The sequence below is a fragment of the Scyliorhinus canicula genome, chromosome 3, assembly GCF_902713615.1.
Source record: "Scyliorhinus canicula chromosome 3, sScyCan1.1, whole genome shotgun sequence".
Classification (NCBI taxonomy): domain Eukaryota; kingdom Metazoa; phylum Chordata; class Chondrichthyes; order Carcharhiniformes; family Scyliorhinidae; genus Scyliorhinus; species Scyliorhinus canicula.
In genome coordinates this window covers 199507328-199534374 of record NC_052148.1, presented here as the reverse complement: position 1 = coordinate 199534374, position 27047 = coordinate 199507328, and the positions used below count along the sequence as shown (strand labels likewise).

General features: G+C 45.2%; 1 protein-coding gene across 1 annotated transcript in view; it reads left to right on the top strand.

The window, feature by feature from the left end:
• Positions 1-27047, top strand: part of lrba (LPS responsive beige-like anchor protein) — a 981767-nt gene that overhangs the window by 292325 nt on the left and 662395 nt on the right. The window contains 1 exon segment of the mRNA XM_038791976.1: positions 2126-2187. Within this exon segment, the coding sequence (XP_038647904.1) occupies positions 2126-2187 (62 nt within the window).

The following is a 27047-nucleotide window of genomic DNA, read 5'->3' as shown; positions in this document are numbered from 1 at the left end:
GTAGTTCACTTTTCATTAATTGGCTTAATTGATTTTTTTCCTCTTCTTTGTCGAACAAAAAAGATCATATTTAGTAGTTTGACTGAAATATTTGTTGACTTCTCAATTTTGAGAAGTCTGGCAGATTGAATGAAATCAAGGTGGGCGGACTCGGGCAGTACGGTAGCATTGTGGATAGCACAATTGCTTCACAGCTCCAGGGTCCCATGTTCGATTCCGGCTTGGGTCCCTGTCTGTGCGGAGTCTGCACATCCTCCCCGTGTGTGCGTGGGTGCTCCGGTTTCCTCCCCACAGTCCAAAGATGTGCAGGTTAGGTGGATTGGCCATGATAAATTGCCCTTAGTGTCCAAAATTTCCCTTAGTGTTGGGTGGGGTCACTGGGTTATGGGGATAGGGTGGAGGTGTTGACCTTGGGTAGGGTGCTCTTTCCAAGAGCCGGTGCAGACTCGATGGGCCGAATGGCCTCCTTCTGCACTGTAAATTCTATAATAATCTATAAGTCTATTTTTGAGAAAGTCACTTTCTATCACACTTGGACTCTGCTGAACTACTGACTACATGTATCTCTTTACAATATTTAGTAAGGCATATGGATGATGCGTGCATATAGTTAGGAGGAAATTCTCAAATGTTACATATTGGGTGCGATTGAATGGCCTCGTCACACTGGACTCAGTGATATGACGAGGCCGTTAAATCTCACCACTGCTGGGCGAGATCCAGCTTAATTATGTTGCCGCCTGATTCTTCTCGGGCTCGGAATGAACGTCTGCGCCTGGGAGACCTCGCAATGGTGTCATTTAGCACTGATCCATGCTAACTTGGACCCGGCGTAATGGCACCTTGGGGAGGGTCTTCCAGTCCATCGGAGGCCCTCGGGTGGTTGGGCTCTGTGCAGTGTGGCACCCGGGCAACTTGCCACTGCCACCAGCCATGTGCCAGGTGGGCAGGGTCACCGCCTGTGTGAGAGGCGTGTGGGGATCTGGAGGCTGAGATGGGGTGTCCAAGCGGGGTCGAAAGATCCGGGTGGCATTCAAAATTAAGCTCTTTCTGAAGTAATGAGGTAAATGTAGATTTGGTGAGGCTTTTAAGACCGAGGATAGAAAAAACGTAAGAGCCCCTTGTTTTATTGCGGGGCCATTCTCGGCACAGCAGGTAACGAGAAACAATCTGCTATATGTACCCAAAACAGGACCCTTTGTTTTGCATATTAAATTGCACCCATTGGTTTGCTTGCCAAGGATGTTTTTCTGTAGTTTGGTTTATTGCAAATCAAAACACTTGCAATTTATGTAGTACATTTCATGATTCTGAGACACCCCAGAGTGCTTCAAAAGTATCCACTTGGCTGCGAGGTGTAATCTCTGTTGCAACATAGGGAAATACAGAAGCCAGTTTGCATGTAGCAAGGTTGCACAAGCAGCAATGTAAAAAGACCAGATAATCTGTTTGTGATCTTAGCCAGGACACTTGGGGAAACTCCCCTCTTTTTTGAATACTGCCATAGGCTCTGTCACATCCACCTCGAAGGGCAGAGTCTTAGCTTCATCAACACCACTGAAAAATGGCAGCTCTGACGATGAAAAACTCACTCAGTGCTGAAACTGAAATTTCAGCCTAGATTATGTCCTGAAGCCTGTCTTGTGGTATTGAATCTATGACCTTCTGACTTGGAGGTGCGAGGGCTACCAATGTGCCAAGGCTGACACCAGAGAATTGTCTTCAAAGTGGAAGAACAGCTGGGTTGTCAAAACAGAATTGGTCTTAGTTATTGATTGCCAAAAGGAAATGCTGTTGATAACTTATTAACATTAGTATTTGAAAGCCAGCAAAAGCTATGAAGAAACTATTCATGTTCTGTCAATGTTTTTTTGGAAATCTTTTTATTGGCATTTCTCATATTTATAAACAGTTATGTATATATGTACATTTTTCTTCTGCCAATATGTTTTATGGGTAAAGTGAGACTGATTGAAATATTCTGAAATATTTTTAGAGGAACAGGATCCAAATGAAGATATAGATTGATCAGGTTTATTTAAATTATTGTATTTGTACTCTTAATTTCAAGCTCTTGAATAATTTTCAACACTGCATTTTAATGAAATATATTTCTGCTTTGTAGGCTTGGTCTGTATGAAATCTAGCAGTTCTGTTGTGGAGTTGGTCATGTTGTTGTGTTCTCAGGTAAGTCTTTTGAAAGCATATTAATTTGCATATTTTATTATGACAAACTATTTCACTGAAGTAGAAATTACTTGAGTGGACAGAAATTGAAAGACAAAACTAAATATTAAATGAATAATTTTAGCTTTAACCTTGTGAAGTGAATGTTCCCCTTCCCCAAGCTAGACATTTCCCTATTATAGCAAGGTTGTCCAACTGCTACCTAGGTGCATGCTTGATGACTACTATTGTTTCTAGTGTGCCAATTTGTAATAGCCTGAAATAGCATTTCATGCTGTTGTTTTCAACTATGGTTTTTGAAATATTCAGGAAAGTGCAAAACTATATTCCTGCAGAATATTTTCTGAATTCTTTAAATGATCCTATGGAGTTGTTCATAAATTTCATGGAATTTACAGTGCAGAAGGAGGCTATTTGGCCCATCGAATCTGCACTGGCTCTTGGAAAGAGCACCCTACCCAAGCCCACACCTCCACCTCCACCCTATCTCAGTAACCCCACCTAACATTAAGGACAATTTTGGACACTAAGGGCAATTTAGCAAGGCCAATCCACCTAACCTGCACATCTTTGGACTGTGGGAGGAAACTGGAGCATCCGGAGGAAACCCACGCGTGCACACAGGGAGAACGTGCAGACTCCCCCAGACAGTGACCCACGCCGTGAATCGAACCTGGGACCCTGGAGCTGTGAAGCAATTGTGCTAACCACTATGCTCCGTGCTGCCCTCACCACAGTCTACAGGAACGAGTATTTATTTCTATGGGAATCATAAATTTTGTCTAGTCAAGATTGTAATGGTTTGACTTCAATTTATAATTTTCATTTTACATTCATTTTCTGTTTGCCCATAGAGATCTTTTATTTAGTTCTTTTTGTACTAACTTGAAAATTAATTTTGATGTATGCGGAACTTTTCAGCACATTAATTTTGAGACTATGAATAAAACAAAAGCTATAACTGGTGAGAAGGAGGCTTCAGAGGTCATGGGTTCTGACCCTTTTCAAAGCTTTTGACCTTCATTTACAACCTAAAGGTTTACTTGGCTGACAAATAAGGATAATGCATCATTAATGTTCTTTTGCATCGATTTATTCTTTTTAGTGGGTATGTTGCCAAATTTATTTAGGCTGTGCTGACGGATAGGTCATGAATATAAATGAAAGAATCATAGAAGGTGTGAAAAATCAATGCTACGTGTTGTCAATATGTGCTATAAGCACATTTACTAGAGAAGATCACACCTAATGGATCTCCGATTAAACTAGTAATGCAGCAATGCACTCTTGAAAATGTTTTAACTATTGCATAGAGATTAAGCAAAATGCAAGTTCGGAAGAATATAAAAGGAATTTGAGGATCAGGATCTGATTATGCACAATCAGAATAAACTGTGCGGTAAAACAATTTGGCTGAAAGGGAATTCAAATTTGTTTCAGTTCATGTTCACTGTTAAGCTATAACTGTGCCACTTCATCTGTTCCTTGAATAATGTATTTGTTTGCAGGGCTAGATATTTTTCAGATTCCTGGTATAGTTTACAAATGCATAACTATGGTATTGATGCTAATTTTGTGTAATATTGATTAGTTAGTTGGTTAGTATCAGTGTCATAGAAATATGTCATTTTCAACATCTTCAAAGTAATAACAGGCTAGATTTTTATACATTTTGAACTTTAAGTAGTCAAATAAAATGTGACACCCAATCATAAGTTTGCGTTTATTATGTGTACTTTGTGATGTATGGAAACATTTAGAATACATTGAGAAAAGAACTAAAGTTCCAGGACAGAAAATTTGCGCTATTTGCAGGAGTTACATTCCCATGAATTTTCATGAAGATTGCAATGTCAAATGGTGAACATACATCATAATGGGAGTGAATTAGGTAGAATCCAGCCATCCCAAAATTTGGATGTTAATCAGGCCAGTTTTGTCTCATTGAGAGACTTAACTGATCCTTTTACCATTACACACTGTTTCTCTCTGATCCAGTTCCCCCTCCCCCTTCCTCCTTATTTATTTATTTGATTTTCATGACAGATAGCCGAAAGCAAAATACACGTGCTGAGCCCCGAGTCAGTCCTTTCACTCCACCAGAGATGAGAAATTGAGTTTTTAAAGAGTAGGCCTCTCACTCTGGCACTCTCTTCCGCTCCCTCCTTTCCTCCCTCCCTCCCATAGGACATTGCACCACACTAATTCCAACACTTAACTCTCTTACTCATCCCCTCCCCAACATTTAACTATGACCAATTGGTAGGGCCCGTCCATCTGCCAGCCCTTTAGAGCCCTCTCTCACTCTTGAATGAGTGTTATCTTCTTCCTGGTCTGGTTCGGGGTGGGTGGTGTTCAATGAGATAGGCTGTATGTTTTAACTAAAAAGTCGCTGCTTGTTGTTCTGTTGATTATTGTTGTACAAGTGATGCTCAGGAAGATTGAAGGAGAAGTTCTACTACTGGCCTTCACCCGTGTGCTCTCCCTTGCGCCTTTGCTCGCTCTTGTGCCTCTGCTCACTCTTGCGCCTCTGCACCGACCTGGCTGTCACTCTCAATGTCCGTCTTTCGCTTTTGTTGCTTCTCCCTCACACTTGTTTCCACCTTCACAGCTCCTTTGTTCATGCTATAGTCTTGCTCTCAATGCTCCTCCCTCGTTCATGATTGTCTGCCCTCCTGTCTGGCTCTCATGCCCACCCTCACTTTTGTCACCGTTCCCTCCTCTAGCCCTAGCTGCCCCTATTTTGCTCTGGCCATATCGCAGCCCTGTCACATTCACATCCTCCTATGCCTTTGCTTCTGCTCACACGTGCGCCCTTCCATGTCCTGTCTCTGTTTCTCTGTGCTCCAGCCCTGTGCTATGTACTTGCCATTTTTGACCAGACCATTGTTCACACCTGAAAATTCATCCCTTAAACAACGTTTTATGGACTTGGTTTTAGTGGACTGAGTACTGCAGCAACTTGCGTGCGCTAGATAGATTCCAGAGGCTAATGCACCTATTTGTCATACATGTCATAGAAGTGTTTAATGTTACTCTAATCATGTGGTAGGCATAGAGATTGATCTCTGGGGCTCATTACACTGGTTGGAGGATGGTGGATTTTAGACATGAACTGAAAGCATTTTGTGGTAGAATGTAAGGATGTTCACTATACAATTTTGTTCCTGTGATTTTTATTTTTTAATTGATGGTATGATCCTCTGAGTTTAAAGTTTTGCATCATCTGAAGTAGATGGCCAGGGCCACAAAAACAATTTATTTCCTAATGAAAAGGACAGACCTCGTTGACATCATAACTTGAGAGAGCTGGGATAAGAATTCAACCAGACTCTTGGAAGATGTAGATATCAGATTGAGTGTGATGTTGATTAATTTTAGAGGTGAGATGGGGTGGGATGTGATATTTTCATTCTAAAATCTTAATTAATTTTGTTGTGTAGATGGAGTGGGATGCATGTCAAAGATCAAAAAGCTAAGGTCAAAAAATCATGTTTTTAATCACACAAAGATTAGTCTTCTCTGCTTGAAACCTTCAAATGTGCTATCTATTGTGAAGCAGAACAAAACAAAATAACTTCAATTGTTGAGTAGTGTGGCAATGGTTTCTTGTCATGTCTTTTCCATTTAAATTATTTTTAAATCTTCATAGTACCGTAATTTTTATCAGCTAATAGTTGCTTCATCATGATTCACACATTCTGAAGAGCTGTAGTTAATTTTGAGCTTGCTTAAGCTATTTTAATTCTGCAATATTTCCTTATTTTGGAATGCATTGTATTCAATCCAGGTTGTCTCACCAATTATTCAGTTATGAATGAGAAAACTCAACCTGATTTTTGATTTAAAAATTGTGATACAGTGAAGGAAAGCATGGATTAAAAAAAAATTCTGGTGAGATAGAAGGTCTTCCAACACTTTGTAGACACCTTTTGTGAACAGTTTCATGTAACATGTTAAATAATAATGCAACAAATATTTTTTTACTCCCTTGGCTCTTAAAACATGCAGAAAAATTGTACGAATAGCTGACATTAGTTTTGCTCAGTGCATTTATTAGGATGGCTTTGTTCCTGATTGGAAATGCATTTCTGTTACGTATATTTCAAGACTGCAGATTTTTATTTGCTGATAATCATGCAAGAATGTTTATTATAGCAAACGTTTAATGTCTTTACAAAGGGTCCTTTGCAAAATCTTTCATCCACAGATGCCAGCCAATAAAGATGGTATAGTTGAATTTAATTGTCATGTCTTTTCAATACCTTTGATAGCTACTATGATGACAGTACTCGTAACATGTTTCTTATTCAAGTAACTTAATTGCAATTAAAAACAAAACAACTGAGACTCTTGTTTTTTTGAAAGGTAGGGTGAACTTGTATGTTCACTATAAAAGCAACATATTTGATTTCTGCAGTTTGCAGGGCTTTTCTCTATCTGTTATTGCATTATGGCATTGGGTGCTATTGGTTTGTAATTTGTGGAGCAATATTATTGATGATCCAATGAACAAATATAGTTAATGAAAACAAAAATATATAAAATACGATGGAGGGATGATGTATATTTATGCCTGAAATGCTCTTACCGATCTTTTGCATGCTATCATATTGCAATAATGTATTCTTTCCAACATTAATGTTTTTCTTTCAAGTATGTTGAGCTTACTGGAGTAACTTTGATTCTTTAAACCATCATCATGTCACTCAAGGCCACTTTATCAATGCTCTTTTGGCCCCATACTAATTCAGTCTGACACATATTCCAATAACATTACCTCAATTCCAGTTTTAAAGCTGAATTTATTGCTGCACTTTTTGAAGTGCATCATTTAAAAATGGTTTCAACCCAAAACATCTAATAAATAAATAATGTGTATGGCTACTCAGTAGTAGATTTTCCAGACTAGAAATCATTCCATCGGATACTGAACAGTCCACTATCGGAGCAGCCTGTCAGATAAATCTTATAGTAGCTGAATTCATGTCCTGTAAATCACATGTTATTGTCTGAGCCTTCTGCCAGGTCATCTATTCTTTTCTCATTTATCAGAAGCAGATGTACCACATTACAAAACTAGTCTTAAAGTGCTAGGTTTCAACCAGCCTTAGGAGTCTTGGGTGACAGCTTTTTTTCCCACACAGGGAAAGAAAGGTTTAAGAGGTTTTGTTAGAAGATCAAGCAAAAAAAAGCTGAATTTTTCAATCTAAAGAGGTACAGTATTTACATTCAGCGGGTTGCTATTCAGAGAGCAATATTTTTTCCCTCTTCACGCAGGGCAAATCGACATATTAAAATTTTAGTAGTGTTACAGCATTGGTAGTAATTAATGTGTGACTTTGGCTATTTAGTGTTGATGCATTAGAAAGTCTCACTTTCTCAAATGTTAAGGCATGTTAACATTTCTTGACCAATTATGGTTCCTAAAGTAGTGCAGAGTGGCATTCTTAAATGTTCATTGCCTATCTAGGACTTGAAAACTGAGATACAGATGGGAAAGCTTTTATTGCATGGTCATTGATCATTTTTAGATGTTCAGACAAAATAAAATATAAAGTGCAACTGCAAGCAAATGGGTGCAAGTTCAGCATTTTCTGTTTGTTATAAGATCATCTCATTGAGGTAATCGTGCAGCACTTCAACAGTGCAGCAGTATAACCGTGATAAGTAAAGTAACGTCACAATTTTAAATGAAACAAGGGCCCAAGTTAATAACATCAAATAGCTGGAATTGTAGTTTTCAAGAGATGTTGATAGGTTAAGTGAGTAAAATGTGGGACCAAAGAAAAATAGATCAGAGTATTTCCTAAAAGGTGAGAAGCTAGCAACCATGGAGGAGCAAAGATAGTTAGGGGTCCAAGTCCAAAAGCCACAGAGGCTGTATGAAAAATAACTTGACAAAAGGCCAGGGGAAGTTTGCCTTTATCTCATGGAGCGCAAGTTATTTTACAATTATGTACAGTTTTCATTAGACCCAATTTAGAGCATTGCATTCATTTTTTGGCATAACAGCTCCTGAATGAGATACATTTGAAGGGGATACTGTGCAGATTCACATAAATGACACCTGGACTAAAAGGGTTAAATTATGCAGGCAGTTTGTACAGTATTGATTGGATTTGTATTCCCATGAGCAGAGGCGATTTAAGCGTGATCTAGCTGAGGTGTTTAACATAATTAAAGAAGTTCTTAAGACAGACAGTTAATTATTTCCTCTGGTGGGAGAATCCTCAGAATAGAATCTATTGTCATGTGAGAGTACCTTTAAGAAATGGATGTTTAAGCAATGTACCTTTAGGAAATGGAGCCGTTCATATTACTGAAGTGATGTCAGAGGGTGGGGGTAGTTGAGCTGAGACGCACTTCTCCTTTTTGGGAGTTTTAGTTTCAGTTTTGAGGAAAAGAGCTTGGGTGTGTCTGTTTTGCAGTGATCTGGATTTACTGTGATCTCTGCCAGGAAAAGATTATCTCTGAATCATTTGGGTGATTTTAAACTCATAATAGTAATGTCTTTAACCTGATGTGTTTCTGTTGTTAAGGGTGTTAAGTCTTTTCGCTGTTTGAAGGAACATTTTGAGGGATTATTTAGTGTTGCATTATTTTCGGGGTTATCTTTGGAGTAAGGGGTGGTAAATGATCCAATGTTTATTTAAAAAGGTTAAGTTGAATTCATGGAATACACATTGTTTTGTGTTTAAAAACCCATGTGTCCATAATTGTAATACCACACCTGGAGACCAAGCCGTGTGCTTCAAAAGCAACAATACATTAAAGGGAGAGGCTGGTTGAACTCCATGATACATTTTGTGGTTCTGAAAACGCCATGCCATAACAATTAATTAGCAACTTTTGCTTTCACCAACACTAACATCTAACTTGGTGTTGCCCGTAAACATTGACTTTTTAAAAAAAAAATGTCAACTTTTCATAGAATCCCTACAGCACAGACGGAGGCCATTTGGCCAGTCGTGTCTGCACCAACCCTCGGAAAGCACATCCTACCTAGACCCATACCTCGGCCTACCCCAGTAACCCCACCGTAACCTTTTGGACACTGAGTCACAATTTAGCATAGCTAATTCACCTAACTTGCACATCTTTGGACTGTGGGAGGAAACCCACACAGGCACGCAGAGAACGTGCAAATTCCCCACACAGTCACCCGAGGCCGGAATTGAACCAGGGTCCCTGGCATGGTGAGGCACAGTGTTAATCACTGTGCCACCATGCCGCACTTTTGCTAATTGTCCTGCAACTGCAACATGGTTGAAGTGCTGAACATCACCTCCTTGAGATGATAAAATTAACTGAAAATGATGAAGTTTTACTCATTTGGCTGTAGTTACACTTCACATTTTCTTTTGCCTGAATATCTTACTTTCAATGACCAGGTAATAAAAGCTTTGCATTCATCTCAGAGACTTCAAACCCTAATGGGCAATGAACATTTAAGGCTCCCACTTCACCCTACATATGGAACTAATTGGTCAAGGACGTTTTGTCTTGGATTATTGCTCACAATCAATTTGCTGTTATTTTTTGTCCCTGTTCAGTACTTTTTAGTGATACCACTTCTTGGACTCATGAATCTCTCCACTCCCCCAAAATTCCAAGCTTCTCACCATTTACAAAATGCTCCAATATATATCTTTCTTGGGTCCAGATTGGATGACTTAATTCTTCTCTACATTGTAATTCATGTGCCTTCGCATCTTGTTACTCCTGTCATGTGAGCGTACCTTTAAGAAATGGGTGTTTATAAATGGGTATGTAGAGAATATCTGTAGTGAGAGTACCTTTAAGAAATGGATGTTTATTACTGCAGTGATGTCAGAGAGTGGGTGGAACTAGGCTGTCAGCTTTTTACTTGCATTTTAGGCTGTTTTAGCAGGGTGTGTTTTAGTTTCGTTTTCAGAGCTGGATAGCTGCAGTCACAGCCAGAAGGTGTATTGAGTCTCTCTCTCTCTAATCTAAAGACTATAAATTGATCCTGGTGATTTAAAGCTATTAACAGTAGTAACTTTAACATGATGTGCTTCTGGTAAAATGTGTTTCAAGTCTTATGGATGTTAAAAGGAAAACTTAAAGGATTACTTAATATTGTATTCTTTGGGGGTTGTATTTGAATTAATAGTTGCTCAGATGTTCACTATGTTTTAAAAGGTTAACTTGAGTTCATAGAATAAACATTGTTTTGTTTTAAAAAATACTTTTCCATTTCTGCTGTACCACACCTGTAGAGTGGGCCGTGTGCTCCCCACACCGCAATCTAGTAAAAGTTGTGGGTCAGGTGAACTCCATGATACACTTTGGGGTTCTCTAAACCCGGGCCTGAACATTGGGGTCTCGAGGGGGATAAAAATCTATCTATTGGATTGGCTTTGTGAACTTAAAGACAGTGAGGGGTGAGCATATTGTGGGTGCTTTTCAGGTGTGGTATTTTAGTTTAAGTAGGGAGTGTGTTGTGGAAAATGGCATTTTCAGAGGCTCTGAAGTTTTTGGGAGTGGAGATGGTCGCATACAGTACCTTAAGGACAGAGACTAAAAGCAGACTGTTAGATTTGGCAAAAACATTGCAGTTAACATTACCTGACAAAATGCGAAAAGATGAGGTAATTATGGCAGTGGCTAAGCATTTAAAGTGGCCTGAGATACAGTTTGACTCATGGGAAATGGCAAAAATTCAGTTACAAATTAAACAAATGGAACATGAGAAAGAATTAAAGCAGCTTGAATACGAAAGAGAGAGAGGAAAGAGAGAGAGAAGAAAGAAAAACAGAAAGAATAGCTCTAGCAGAACAAAAAGAAAGAATGGGAGATACAGATCAGGGAAAAAGATAAACAGAGAGAGTTTGAACTTCAGAAAATGGACATGACGCATGACAGTCAGTTAAAATTGGCAGACATAAAGGGAAACGTACAGTTGGATGATAGTGATGAGGATAGTGAGAAAGAGCGTCATAGCCGAAGGCTTGGTGGGGATCTATTTAAATATGTCCACACATTGCCAAGGTTTGATGAGAAGGAGGTAGAAGCCTTTTTCATTGTATTTGAGAAGTTGGCTAAACAAATGAAATGGCCACAGGACATGTGCGTATTACTGATTCAAACAAAGCTGGTAGGTAGGGCTAGTGAAGTGTTTGCATCACGTCCAGATGAGGTATCTGAGATGTATGAGGAGGTGAAAAAATTCATCTTGGGTGCATATGAACTAATGCCTGAAGCCGACAGAATAAGGTTTAGAAATTGAAGGAAAGAATTTGGTCAAACATACATGGAGTTTGAAAGGCTCGAACAGAGTAATTTTGATAGGTGGATAAAGGCTTTGAAAATATACCAAACGTATGAAGCTCTCAAGAGAAATTATACTTTTGGAGGAGTTTAAAAATTCAATTCGTGATGTAGTGAGAACTCATGTGGAAGAGCGAGGGTTAAAACTTCGAGATTAGCAGCAGAAATGGCAGATGATTATGAATTAGTTCATAAATCAGAGCTTGGTTTCCGACATCAGTTTCAGCCTGTGAGGGATAGAAACTGGGGACATGAGAAATATTCAAGTGGTGAAGGTAAAGGTGATCTGATGGGAGATAATGAGAGTGTACCTCAGATTAAAAAAGAAATCAAAGAGGGTGGAAAAGAGATGAAAAATTTCAAATGTTTTTACTGTAATAAACTAGGCCATGCAAAGTCACAGTGTTGCTGGTTGAAGAAAAGCACTGGGAAGGCTGATGTGGGAAAACAGGATAAGACAGTGGGGTTTGTGAAAGTGCTAAAGGAAAGTCCAAGTGAAGCGAAGGAGGTGCAAAAGATTGTACAGCCTGATCAAGAGGGGATTAATAAGGAGGTGCCAGATCTCTTTAAAGAATTTATTTGTGTGGGTAAAGTTTACTCGTGTATCAGGAGGAGCAGGTAAAGAAGTCACAATTTTAAGAGATACGGGAGCTTGTCAATCTTTAATGGCAGATGAGGAGTTATGTAGTTTGGGAAGAATGTTGCCAGAAAAGGTGGTAATATGTGGAATCAGGGTGAGAGGAGTAGTGTTCCATTATATAAGGTAAGGTTGGAAAACCCAGTGAAGAGTGGTGAAGTGGTAGTCTGAGTAATAGTGAAACCATCTTGTTCAGGAATACAGTTTATCTTGGGTAATGATGCCTACTGTGGTGATAAGCCAATGGACATTCAGACAACTGGTGTTGAAGGATGAATATCCTGGGAGTTTTCTGGATTGTGCAGTAACAAGGTCGCAAAGTCACAGCTTAAGACCAGAGACAAAATCAGAGAGTGAAGATAAAGTTGAAGTGCAATTATCAGAAACGATTTTTGATCAGATGGTTGAAAAAGAACAAGAACAGGTGGAGGATGAGGCGGATATATTTAGTTCAGGAAAATTGGCGGAGTTACAACAAAAAGATGTAGAAATAAAACGGATGTATCAGAAAGCATAAACGGAAGAGAAATCTGCAAGTGTGCCAGAGTGTTAGTACCGTAAAAGTGATGTCTTGATGAGAAAATGGAGACCTTTACATATGCAGGTGGATGAAAAGTGGGCAGTTGTTCATCAAGTAGTATTGCCGGTAGGGTATAGAAAGGAGATGTTGTGAGTTGCACATGAGGTACCAGTGGGAGATCATTTGGGAGTAAGGAAAACTCAAGCTAAAATACAAAAACATTATTATTGGCCTGGACTAGATAAAGATGTAGTTAAATTTTGTCAATCCTGTCACACATGTCAAGTGATAGGGAGACCTGAAGCAGTGATAACACCAGGGCCCTTAATACCCATTCCTGCATTTGAGGAACCTTTTACAAAGGTCTTAATTGATTGCGTAGGACTGCTTCCCAAATTGAAAAGTGGGAATCAATATCTTTTGACGATAATGGATGTGTCTACTAGGTTTCCAGAGGCCATTCCAGTACATAATATTACAGCTAAAAAGATTGCGGAGGAGTTACTTAAGTTCTTTACTGGATATGGACTACCCACTGTCATGTGAGGGTACCTTTAAGAAATGGGTGTTTATGAATGGGTATGTATATAAATATCTGTAGTGAGAGTACCTTTTAAAAATTAGCCATGACCTGGGCTGCCAAACTGGTGCCCCTGCACAAAGTTGCCTCCACCCGCTCCCAGATAGACCCCGTACCCACCATCCACTTCCTTATCATGGCTACGTTAGCTGCCCAGTAGTAGTTGATCAGACTCGGCAATGCCAGTCCTCCCTCGCTGTTGCTCCTTTCAAGCATTGCCGCCTTCACCTGTGGGGATTTTCCCGCCCAGACAAAGCTCATGATGATTTTGCCAGTCCTTTTGAAGAAGGACCGTGGGATAAAGATCGGGAGGCACTGGAAGATGAACAGGAATCTAGGGAGGATTGTCATCTTTACAGTCTGCACCCTCCCCGCCAGTGACAGCGGGAGTTCATCCCATCTCCGAAATTCCCTCTTCATTTGTTCCACCACTCTAGTCAAATTTAACTTTTGCAACCTTCCCCAGTCTCGTGGCACCTGTATCCCCAAGTACCGGAAACTTTCCTTAACCAGCCTAAATGGCAGCTCCTTCGGTCTACTCCCCTGGCCCCTTGCTTGCACCACAAACATCTCACTCTTGGCCATATTTAATATTTGTACCCTGAGAACCGGCCGAACTTCCTCAATGTTTCCAGTATATTTTCCATCCCGGCCAGTGGGTCCGACACGTACAGGAGCAGGTCGTCCGCATAGAGAGAGACCCTGTGTCCCCCCCCCCCGGTCAGTCCTTTCCACCCCTTCGCAGCTCTCAATGCAATTGCCAACGGCCCTATGGCCAGCGCGAACAGCAACGGAGAGAGTGGACATCCCTGTCTGGTCCCGCAAAGTAATCTGAAATAATCTGACATTATCCTGTTCGTCCTAACGCTAGCTTTTGGAGCCTTGTACAATAGTCTGACCCAATTAACCAATCCCTCCCCGAACCCAAACCGTCCAAGCACTTCCCACAAATAGCCCCACTCCACCTGGTCGCAGGCCTTCTCAGCGTCCATAGCCGCCACTACCTCTACCTCCTTGCCCGTCGAGGGCATCATGATCACATTGAGCAATCTTCTCAAGTTAGCTGTCAGCTGCCTGCCTTTCACAAACCCTGTCTGATCGTCCCCAATCACCTCCGGTACGCAGTCCTCAATTCTAATCGCCAGGACTTTGGCCAGGAGCTTGGCATCCACATTGATCAGGGAGATTGGCCTGTATGACCCGCAGGATTCTGGGTCCTTGTCCTGCTTCAATATCAGCGAGATGAGGGCTTGCGACATTGGCGGCGGCAGGGTCCCTCTGTCCCTTGCCTCATTAAAAACCCGAGTCAGAACCGGTCCCACTATCTCCGAGAACTTCTTGTAAAACTCTATTGGGTATCCATCCAGCCCCGGGGCTTTGCCCAACTGCATGGCCTTTAGGCCTTCCAATACCTTCTCCACTCTAATCGGGCCCCCCAGCCTGTCCACTAGTCCCCTGCCTACTTTTGGGAACAGTAAGAAGTCTTACAACACCAGGTTAAAGTCCAACAGGTTTGTTTCAAACATGAGCTTTCGGAGCGCAGCTCCTTCCTCAGGTGAATGGAGAGGTATGTTCCAGAAACATTTATATAGACAAAGTCAGAGATGCTGGACAATGCTTGGAATGCGAGCATTTGCAGGTAATCAAATCATTACAGATCCAGGGAGAGGGATAATCACAGGTTAAAGAGGTGTGAATTGTCTCAAGCCAGAACAGTTGGTAGGATTTTGCAAGTCCAGGCCAGATGGTGGGCAGTGGATGTAATGCGACATGAATCCACGATCCCGGTTGAGGCTGCATTCATGCGTGCGGAACTTAGCTATAAGTTTTTGCTTGGCAATTCTGCGTTGTCGCGTGTCCTGAAGACCGCCTTGGAGAACGCTTACCCGGAGATCAGAGGCTGAATGCCCTTGACTGTTGAAGTGTTCCCCGACTGGAAGGGAACATTCCTGCCTGGTGATTGTCGCACGATGCCCGTTCATTTGTTGTCTCATGCAGACACTGCAACAACGAATGAACAGGCATCGTGCGACAATCACCAGGCAGGAATGTTCCCTTCCAGTCGGGGAACACTTCAGCAGTCAAGGGCATTCAGCCTCTGATCTCCGGGTAAGCGTTCTCCAAGGCGGTCTTCAGGACATGCGACAACGCAGAATTGCCGAGCTAAATCTTATAGCTAAGTTCCGCACGCATGAGTGTGGCCTCAACTGGGATCTTGGATTCATGTCGCATTACATCCACCCCCCACCATCTGGCCTGGACTTGCAAAATCCTACCAACTGTTCTGGCTTTAGACAATTCACACCTCTTTAACCTGTGATTATCCCTCTCCCTGGATCTGTAATGATTTGATTACCTGCAAATGCTCGCATTCCAAGCATTGTCCAGCATCTCTGACTTTGTCTATATAAATGTTTCTGGAACATACCTCTCCATTCACCTGAGGAAGGAGCTGTGCTCTGAAAGTTCATGTTTGAAACAAACCTGTTGGACTTTAACCTGGTGTTGTAAGACTTCTTACTGTGCTCACCCCAGTCCAACGCCGGCATTCTGCACTGTAAATTCAATGAAATCTCCACATCATACTTTTGGGAAGGTTAGTCCGTCCAGGAACCTTTTAATCTCCTCCGGCTCTTCCGGGGGTTCTGAAGTGTACAGCTTACTATAGAAGTCCCGAAATACGGTCTTCCGGTGTGCACCATGGAGTGAGTGATCATACAGAGGCAGCTCCTGCCCAAGGTTACAGAAAAGAGCTCTTTTTTAAAGCAACACTGGTTGGAATTTCGATGAAAAGGCGTAGATGAATGTTGGAGGAGCACTTTCCCCTAGGAATGGTATGTTTCTTGGTTATCAGACCCTCAGAAACAGTGAAAGATTTGGCTGAAGCAGCAGCAGACAAAAGCCTCTGCAAGCATGCAGGCGGGGGAAGGGCCAGCTTAGAGTCCTCAAGCTGACTTGAGGGCCTTTATGAAAGCTGAATTCTAGCAGCAGAGGGAAGAACTGTGAAATGATCTCACCAAGGCCATTGAAGAAGTGGGGACGGACTTCCGGTTGCGGTGATGTGGAGCTAAGCCGCACGTTCGGTGGCTCCCGCTATTTTCGGACTTTGGGGCTCTTTTAAGGGGCCGTAGTGGTGCTGTTTGGACTTTTCCCTGTGTGGGAACACTCCTCCTCAGATTCTCCACCGGTGGATGGCCTGGACTAGGAGTGGAGTGGTCAGAAAATCGGCTTTGGAGCAGAAAAAGGTGCGAGGAAGGAAAGGCAAGATGGCGGCGGGCGGGGAAGCAGCAGCGTGGCAGCAGTGGGCGCGGGAGCAGCAGGAGCTGCTTCAGTGCTCCTTTAAGGAGCTGAAGGCAGAGATTCTGGAGCCGTTTAAGGCCTCCCTGGACATGCTCATGGCGACCCAGATGGCTCAGGGTGTGGAGATCCGAGAGCTTCGACAAAAGGCCTCTGAGAGTGAGATGAACTTCTGGGCCTGGCAGTGAATGTGGAGTCACACGAGGCGCTCCATAAGAAGTGGTCAGCGAGGCTGGAGGAGATGGAGAACCGGGCCTGTCGGAAGAACCTGTGGATTCTGGGCCTCCCAAAGGGGCTGGAAGGTTCGGATTTGGGGGCCTATGTGGCTATGATGCTGAACACGCTAATGGGTGTGAGGTCGTTCAAGGGACCCTTAGAGCTGGAGGATGCCCATCGGGTGCGGCTGAGGAAACCCAGGCCAAATGAGCCGCCTCGGGCGGTGCTGGTCCGTTTTCACCGCTTCGTCGACCGCGAGTGTGTGCTACGTTGGGCGAAGAAGGAGAGGAATAGCAAGTGGGAGAATATGGTGATCAGGATCTACCAGGACTGGAGTGCGGAGGTGGCGAAGAGAAGGGCTGGTTTTAACCGGGCGAAGGCAGTGCTCCACAAGAGAGGGGTCAAGTTTGGCCTGCTACAGCCGGCACGCCTGTGGGTCACTTATAAAGACCGCCAGCTATATTCCGACTCCCCGGAGGAGGCCTGGTCTTTTGTCCAGGCAGAGAAGCTGGACTTGAACTGGGGGCTGGGGAACGTTGTACACAGCCCGGAGGTTTTGTCCTCATTGGTATCCTTTCGTTTTATCGGTTCTGTTGGATGATGTTGGTTTTTTGCCATTCTGTTTTTTTGTTTTGCTTTTTGGGACTGTTATCTGTTTACTTGGACGTTTGGATTTTTATTTTCCTTCACCGGTTGGGAGGTTGGGTGTGGTTCGCGGTCCTGTTAGGTCATATGCCCGCCTTTTCCCGCGTTTTGGGTCGGGAGGGGGGGTTTGGGAGGGAAGCGCGGGCTTTTTTTCCCCGCGCTAGAGGAGCAGTGGGCGGGACCGTCACTGGGGGGGGGGGGTGGTTGTGTTGCGATGGGGAGGGTCTTTGGGGTGGCGGGAGCAGCAGGAGTCGGCTGGCTTACGGAGGTACGATAAAAGGGGTTATGCAGCTGGGGGGGCCCTAGCTTGGGGGGATGGGAAGGTTTGGGGGGGGGGGGGGGGGGGGGATACCGGGTTGCTGCTGAAGCGGCGAAGGAGCTGGAGCAGGTAGAGGGGGTCGGGATGGGGGTTTGCCGCTGTGGGGAACCGGCTGAGCGGGGGGCGCGGGAACGTGGCGGATTACGGAAGGGTGCTGGCCAGTCGACGGGGAAGGGGGGTAGGTGGTCCCCTGATCCGGCTGATCACCTGGAATGTGAGGGGACTGAATGGGCCGGTTAAACGGGCCCGCGTGTTCGCGCACCTGAAGGCGGATGTGGCCATCTTCAGGAGACGCACCTGAAGGTGGTGGATCAGGTTTGATTGAGGAAGGGATGGGTAGGCCAGGTGTTTCATTCGGGGCTGGATGCAAAAAATCGGGGGGTGGCGATCCTGGTGGGGAAGAGGGTGTAGTTCGAGGCGTTGAATGTGGTGGCAGACAGTGGCGGGAGGTATTTGATGGTGAGTGGCAAGCTGCAAGGGGAGCAGGTGGTGCTGGTCAATGTATACGACCCGAATTGGGACGATGCAGGTTTCATGCGGCGCATGTTGGCCCGGATTCCAGATATGGAGGTGGGAGGCCTGATAATGGGGGGGGGATTTCAACACGGTGCTGGATACGCCACTGGATCGATCCAGTTCCAGGGCGGGTAGGAGGCCTGCGTTGAGGGGGTTTATGGACCAGATGGGAGGGGTGGACCCATGGAGGTTTGCGAGGCCGAGGGCCAGGGAATTTTCATACTTCTCCCATGTGCATAAGGCTTACTCCCGGATTGATTTTTTTCGTTCTGAGTAGGGCGCTGATTGCGATGGTGGAAGATGCTGAATATTCGGCGATAGCCATTTCTGACCATGCCCCGCACTGGGTGGACCTCGAGCTGGGGGAGGAGAGGGACCAGCGCCCGCTTTGGCGCTTGGAGGTGGGGCTGCTGGTGGACGAGGAGGTGGGCGGGCGGGTCCAAGGATGTATCCAGAGGTATCTGGAGGCCAACGACAATGGGGAGGTCCGAGTGGGGACGGTCTGGGAGGCGCTGAAGGCGGTGGTTCGGGGGGAGTTGATCTCCATTCGAGCGTACCGGGAGAGAAGGGAGCGGAGAGAGAGGGAGAGATTGGTGGGGGAGATGGCGAGGGTGGACAGGAGATATGCGGAGGCCCGGAGGAGGGATTGTTGCGGGAGCGGTGCAGCCTTCAGGCTAGGTTTGACTTGTTGACCACCAGAAAGGCGGAAGCTCAGTGGAGGAAGGCACAGGGTGCGGTGTATGAATATGGGGAGAAGGCGAGCAGGATGCTGGCACACCAGCTCCGTAAGCGGGATGCGGCTAGGGAGATTGGTGGAGTTAAGGATAGGGGAGGAAATGTGGTGCGAAGGGGGGTAGACATGAATGGGGTCTTCAGGGACTTCTACGAGAAACTGTATCGGTCCGAAACCCCGGTGGAGGAGGGGGGGGATGGGGTGCTTTTTGGATCGGTTGAGTTTCCCAAGGGTGGAGGAGGGACAGGTGGAGGTGCTGGTTCAAGGGATAGGGAACATGTAGTCGGAGAAGGCGCCGTGGCCGGATGAGTTCCCGGTTGAATTTTATAAGATGTATGCAGAACTGTTGGGCCCCCTGTTGGTTAGGACCTTTAACGAGGCAAGGGAGGTGGGGGGTCTTTGCCCTCAACGATGTATCGGGCGCTGATCTCCCTGATTCTTAAGTGGGACAAGGATCCCCAGCAGTGTGGGCTGTACAGGCCGATCTCACTCTTGAATGTGGACGCCAAGCTGTTGGCAAAGATCTTAGCAACGAGGATAGAGGACTGTGTACCGCAGGTTATCCACGAGGATCAAACGGGGTTTGTGAGGGGGAGGCAGCGGAACACTAACATACGGAGGCTCTTGAATGTTATAATGATGCCGGCGGTAGAAGGGGAGGCGGAGATAGTGGTGGCACTGGATGCGGAGAAGGCCTTTGATAGGGTTGAGTGGGGGTACTTGTGGGAGGTGCTGGAAAGGTTCGGGTTTGGGGAGGGGTTTGTCAGTTGGGTGAGGCTGTTATATGAGGCCCCAATGGCGAGCGTGGCCATGAATAGGAGGAGGTCGGAGTATTTTCGGTTACACCGAGGGACGAAGCACGGGTGTCCCTTGTCCCCCCTACTTTTTGCGCTGGCAATTGAACCCCTGGCTATGGCGCTGAGGGAGTCTAGGAACTGGAGGGGGCTGGTGCGGGGTGGGGACGAGCACAGAGTGTCGCTCTATGCGGATGACCTATTGTTGTATGTGGCGGACCCGGTGGGGGGAATGCCGGAGGTGATGAGGATTCTCCGGGAATTTGGGGACTTTTCGGGATACAAGCTCAACTTTGGGAAGAGCGAGCTGTTTATGGTACACCCGGGGGACCAGGAGGGGGGATTGGTAGGCTCCCATTGAAAAGGGCGGAGAGGAGCTTTAGGTACTTGGGGGTGCAGGTGGCCAGGAGCTGGGAGGCCCTGCATAAGCTTAACCTTACAAGGCTGGTGGAGCAAATGGATGAGGAATTTAAGAGGTGGGACATGTTGCCACAGTCTCTGGCGGGTAGGGTGTAGTCAGTCAAGATGACGGTGCTTCCGAGATTTCTGTTCCTGTTTCAGTGCCTCCCCATCCTTATCCCGAAGGCCTTTTTCGGACGGGTTAACAGGAGCATTACAGGGTTTGTGTGGGCACATGGGACCCCGAGGGTGAGGAGGGTGTTCTTGGAGCGGGGCTGGGATAGGGGGGGCTGGCGCTGCCCAACCTCTGTGGGTAATATTGGGCTGCCAATGCAGCGATGGTGCGTAAGTGAGTGATGGAAGGGGCAGCATGGAAGCGGATGGAGATGGCGTCCTGTGTGGGCACGAGCCTGGAGGTGCTGGTGACGGCGCCGCTGCCGTTCCCTCCAACGAGGTATACCACGAGCCCGGTGGTGGTGGCTACCCTCAAAATTTGGGGGCAATGGAGCCGGCACAGGGGGGAGGTGGGGGCCTCGATGGGATCCCCGATACTGGGGAACCACCGGTTTGTTCCGGGGAGAATTGATGGCGGGTCCCTGAGTTGGCACAGGGCAGGTATCAGGAGGTTGGGGGACCTGTTTATAGACGGGAAATTTGCGAGCCTGGGTGAGCTGGAGAGGAAATTCGGGCTCCACCCGGGAAAGCCTTTCGGTACATGCAGGTGAGGGCGTTTGTTAGGCGGCAGGTGGCGGGGTTCCCTCTGCTGCCGCCGCGTGGGGTCCAGGACAGGGTGCTCTCGGGGGTGTGGGTTGGGGAGGGGAAGATCTCGGCGGCGTACCAAGTGATGCAGGAGATGGACGAGGCCTCGGTTGAGGAGTTGAAGGGTAAATGGGAGGAGGAGCTGGGTGAGGAGATTGAGGAGGGGATGTGGGCGGACGCCCTGGGGAGGGTGAACTCCTCTTCTTGTGCGATGCTTGGCCTCATACAGTTTAAGGTGCTGCACAGGGCTCACATGACCGGGACAAGGATGAGCAGGTTCTTTGGGAGTGAGGACAGGTGTATTAGGTGCTCTGGGAGCCCAGCAAATCATGCCCATATGTTCTGGGCATGTCCAGCATTGGGGGAATTTTGGAAGGGCGTGGCAGGGACGTTGTCGAGGGTGGTAGGATCCACAAAAATTTGAATAAAAATTATTTTTTTAAAAAGAAGTCCCGAAATACCTTATTCAGTCCTGCCGGGTCCTCCACTCTGTTCCCCACCCCATCAACCACTCTACTTATTTCCCTGGCCGCCTCTCTCTTTCTGAGTTGCTGCGCTAGCAATCTGCTGGCCTTCTCCCTATGCTCATACACCACTCCCCTTGCCTTCCTAAGTTGTTCCACAGCCCTACTCGTGGATGGCACCCCCAGTTCCGCCTGCAATCTCCGTCTCTCCCTGAGTAGGTCCTCCTCGGGGACCTCGAATGCTCCTCGTCTATCTGGTAAATCTCCCTAACCAATTTGTCCATTTCATAGATAATCGTAGAATTTACAGTGCAGAAGGAGGCAATTCGGCCCATCGAGTCTGCACCGGCTCTTGGAAAGAGCGCCCTACCCAAGGTCAACACCTCCACCCTATCCCCATAACCCAGTGACCCCACCCAACACTAAGGGAAATTTTGGACACTAAGGGCCAATCCTATCATGGCCTATCCACCTAACCTGCACATCTTTGGACTGTGGGGAGGAAACCGGAGCACCCGGAGGAAACCCACGCACACACGGGGAGGATGTGCAGACTCCGCACAGACAGGGACCCAAGCCGGAATCGAACATGGGACCCTGGAGCTGTGAAGCAATTGTGCTATCCACAATGCTACCGTGCTGCCCATTTCTGCTCTATCCGCCCTGACCCTGTGAGCCCGAATTGAGATCAGCTCCCCCCTCACTACTGCCTTCAGAGCCTCCCACAGATTCACTGCTGAATCCTCCTCCATATCGTTCAGCTGCAAGTAATTTTCAATCCACTTCCGAAGTGTCTCGTATATCCCCTCCTCCGACAACAATCCTACGTCTAACCTCCATTGCTGGCGTTGGTAATTTGCCCCCCCGACCTGCAGGTCCACCCAATGCGGGGCATGGTCCGAGATAGTGATTGCCGAGTATTCCATATTCTTTACCTCCCCTACACAATCCCTGCTCAAGATAAAAAAAAAAATCAATCCCCCCCCCCCCCCCCCCCCCAAAATATCAACTTACGTGAGTCTAGGTCCGGGATCTTCCCTAGCACTGTTTTGATAAAGTCAACGTCGTCCCAGTTCGGAGCATGTATGTTCACATATGTTCTCCCCTCCAGCTTGCCCCTTACCATAAGGAATCTGCCCCCGCTGTCTGCGACTACGCCCTCTGCCTCAAATTGAACCCGCTTATTGATCATAATTGCTACCCCCCTGGACTTAGAATCCAAGTCCGAGTGGAAGACCTGGCTGATCCAGCCCTTCCTTAGCCTAGTCTGGTCAGACACTTTCAGATGTGTCTCCTGCAACATAATTACGTCCGCCTTTAGAGCCTGCAAATGTGTGAGACACGTGCCCTTTTAACTGGCCCATTTAGTCCCCTGACATTCCAGGTGATCAGCCTGGTTGGCACAACCCCCCCCCCCCCCCCCCCCCCCCCCCAACGCCGGTTAGCCATAACCTTTCTTGGGCCCGCCCCCGGCCCATGCGCCGCGCCATTCTTGGCTCGCCTCTTGGCCGCCTCCACCCCCGACCTCCTTTCCATTACCTACTTCAAATCCCCCCACGTCAGCAGAATTCATGTTTTGCTTAATTGGAATACGGTGTCAAGTTTTGGAAATAAGTTAAAGTTTCTTCTTTTACTTAAGAATTATTGTAGTTGTTAACTGTAAAGCTACTGTATTGTTTTGTTGCTAATGGGGTTAATTCTGGGATTAAATTAAAGTAAAGTTTGTTTTAATGTGAAAATACCTATTGGTCAATGTTAGCACTCCTGTAGTGTTGTAACACTTCCTCAAAGTTTAATCAATTGAAAATAGTTGAGTTCTCATTCAGAATCCTAACAATGTGAAGAATATTATCGATAGCAGAACATTAAATCAGCATTCTATCAGTTATCGCAGAGCTTTTTTCCCTCAAAACAAGTGATTTGACAAGTAAGTGTACTCTGCTTGCATTATTTGTACAGTGTAAAACTGCAAAATGGCTAAATGCAGGCAAACGATCAATATTGCAAGAGTTTGATTTGTAGGGATCTGTACTGGGCCTCATGTTTTTTGTAGTACACATAAACAATTTGGAAATGTAGCTGGTCTGATTAATATGTTCGTGGATGACACCAAGGCTGGTGGAATGGCAGACAGTGTTGAGGATTGTCAAAGGATACAGCAGGATATAGACAGGTTGGAGACTTGGGCAGAGAAATGGTAAATGGGGTTTAATCCGGACAAATGTGAGGTAATGCATTTTGGTAGGTCTAACATAGAGGGGAAATATACCGTAAATGGCACAACTCTTGCGAATATCGAAAGTCAGAGATCTGGACGAGCAGGTCCACAGATCTTTGAAGTGGCAGCACAAGTGGACAAGGTAGTCCAGAAAGCATACAAATGCTTGCCTTCATTGGAGGATAATCGAGTATAAAAATTGGAAAGTCATGCTACAGTTGTATAGAACTTTGGCACAGCCCCATTTGGAATATTGCGCACAATTCTGGTCGCCACACTACCAGAAGGACGTGGCGGCTTTGGAGAGGGTGCAGAGAAGATTTACCAGGATTTTGCCTGGTCTGGAGGGTGCCAGCTATGTGGAGAGGCTGAACAGACTCGAACTGTTTTCGTTAGAAAGACTGAGGTTGAGGAGTGACCTGATAGAGATCTACAAGATTATGAGGGGTATGGATAGAATGGATGGGCAGGCACTCTTTCCCAGGGTGGAGGGGTCAGTCACCAGGGGGCATAGGTTTAAGGTCTGTGGGGCAAAGTTTAGAGGAGATGTGCAAGGCAGGTTTTTTACACAGAGGGTGGTGAGTGCCTGAAACGTGTTGCCAGGGCAGGCTGTGGAAGCAGATATATTAACGGCGTTCAAAAGACATCTTGACAAACACATGAATCGGATGGGTAGAGGGATACGGCACAAGTAAGTGCTGAGGGTTTTGGCAAAGGTTGGTATCATGACCGGTACAGGCTTGGAGGGCCTGTGCTGCATTGTTCTTTGTTCTAATTCTTTATTTAACCATGTCTGCGTGGGTCACATCCTCAACAACCCAAAAATATGCCCAGGGTGGGTGCCTCTTCATTGGAAAAAAAGAATTGGGTACTCTAAATTTTTTTTAAAAAATTAAAATCTGTTTATTTAAGCACATTTGAGGCCATGTGGATGAAAAACTATGTTTTGTACTTCATTTTAAACAAAAAATCTACAATTTTTTAAAAGCTTTTTATTTTACTGTATTTTCTTTTTTTTTTGACACAACACAAACCTGTAGTTCTAAAATGGATGTCAAAATGAAGAAAAAAGTTAGCACTTAATTTATACAATTCTGGAAAAGGTTATTTTTTGGGATTAGTATTTGCCAGTGAAAACAGATTATGTTGAGCAATAATCATAGTACTTAAACTTCTGTGGTCAATAGGGAATTTTTCCTTTTTATTCATGGGTAAAAAATGAGATCTATTCCATTTCTGAAAATCTGCTTTTAGGTGCCGAAACTATGTAGAAAATTCACTGGGGAAAAATTCTGCTAAAAACATGTTCATGTAATTGGAATTCCCCATTAAGCCACAAAATAGGTTCAGAGGGAGAGCTCTTTTGACCCAAATCTATTTTATTGATTCATCTCAATTGCATCGTATGCCTCAATCCCTCTATCTCCAGAAAAACATTTAGTTTCCTTTGAAACTGGTTTTATTATTTGCTTCAACCATTGTCCCTGCTCATTTCTTCCCTTTCACGACAATCTTTTCCGTGGGGGAAAGTCCTCTGCTTGAATTTTATATTTAATCTTTTTTTTAAATTGTGTCTTTAGCTGATTGGAATATTTTGTCAAGACTTAAACACATAGCTCCTTATCCTGAAATTATACCCTCTAGCGCTACATTCCCCAACAAGAAGAAATATCCTTTTTCCATCTAATCTGTTAAACACCCCTCCAAAGTTTGTTAACAGGTTTTACTCTTCATCCTTTTGCACTCCAATGCATATAGGCCCAACCCCCTCAATTTTGCCTCATAAGACAGCCCCATTATTCCAGGAATCAATCTGGTGAATGTTCTTTAAACTGTACTCTTGGCATGCTCGCATTATAATAATCATTATTGTCACAAGTAGGCATAGATTAACACTGCAATGAAGTCGCTGTGAAAAGCGCCTAGTCTGCACATTCCGGAACCTGTTCGGGTACACGGAGGGAGAATTCAGAATATCCAAATTACCTAACAGCAGGTCGTTTGGGACTTGTGAGAGGAAACCGGAGCACCCAGAGGTTACCCATCCAGACACTGGGAGAACGTGCAGACTCCGCACAGACAGTGACACAAGCCGGAAATCGAACCTGGGACCCTAGTGCTGTGAAGCCATAGTGCTAACCACTGTGCTACCATACTGCATTAACACATATGGTTAATGCTATAGTTGTTGTTGCTCGTTCTGGGTGAGTGTGCTTAACACTCAATTTGGCTCTGTTTTGTTACTTAGCTCTGGAGTCGCCAGGTATCGTTAAGATACCGCCACAAGTTTCAAGGTTAAGTTCAAAGCATTAAAAGCATACACCAATTAGTAAGTTCAAACAACTGAGTTTATTATAATACAATTATAATCTTACCCATGCACACGCTAAGAGGATCAAACTATTCCTACCGCTAAATAAACCAATACTTATCTCAAGGGAACTGCCGGATCAGGGGACAAGGCCTCTTGCTCTACTCTGGTCTGCAGACTTCAGGTTGGTATGGGTTAGAAAGGGGTCAGGAGTGTCTTTCTCTGGTAGCGATCGTTGTGAGACACTTACTTGCTGGCGGCTGCTGTCCCAAACCTCTCCTCTCTCTCGTTCAAGGTTTTCTTGGCAAAAGCTGGTCGAGGTGCTGGTCCACAGAGGAGGGCTGGTCAAGGAGAGAGGAGGGCTGGACAAGAAGAACGAACTAAGTGTGGGACCTGTCTTTTATAGGTCCCAGGGATCCGCGCCCTTTGAGCGGACCCCTTTACCTGCTCGGAATCGATTGGGTCTCTTCCCAATCGATATGTTTGAATCTCCCCAATACTGAGGCTGATCCTTGGCTACTGGGCGGGCCTTTCAGGTGCTTTGTTTTCGGACCCCGCTGGAGCCGGGGTGTCTGGTTTCCCATATACTGTTGCAGTTACTTCCCCATTTGTGTCCATTGTCCCTGGGATCGTTCCATTATTATGTTAACTATCCCGGAGATTGCCTCATTAGTATGCAGAATGTTCGTTTTGGTGCTTTCTGCTCTCTTTAGCAGACAGAATCCACATTTGCTTGGTGCAGCCTGCAGGTGCTGCAAACATTGTCCATTTTAACCTGTAAGCTTTGCGTTCCTCCATTTTGTATTTAGGGAATGGCCAACTTCGGTGGCTACATTGTAACAACACCTTCCGTTCTTTTATACTTCGAAGAAAGACCAAGATTCAATTTGCCTGCCGAATTACTTGCAGTACCTGCATGCTAACTCTTTTGTGTTTCATGTATTAGGGCACCTCAATCCCTCCAGACCGTGGAATTCTGCAGCCTGTCTCCATTTAAATAATATTTTGCTTTTCTGTTCCTACCAAAGTGGAGAATCTCACATTTTCCTCTCATTATATGGCATCTGTAATCTTTTGCCTTCTCACTTAACCTACCTGTGTCCCTTTGCAGACTCTTTGCATTCTCCTCAACTTTTCCTTCCCATGCTTGTATTGTCA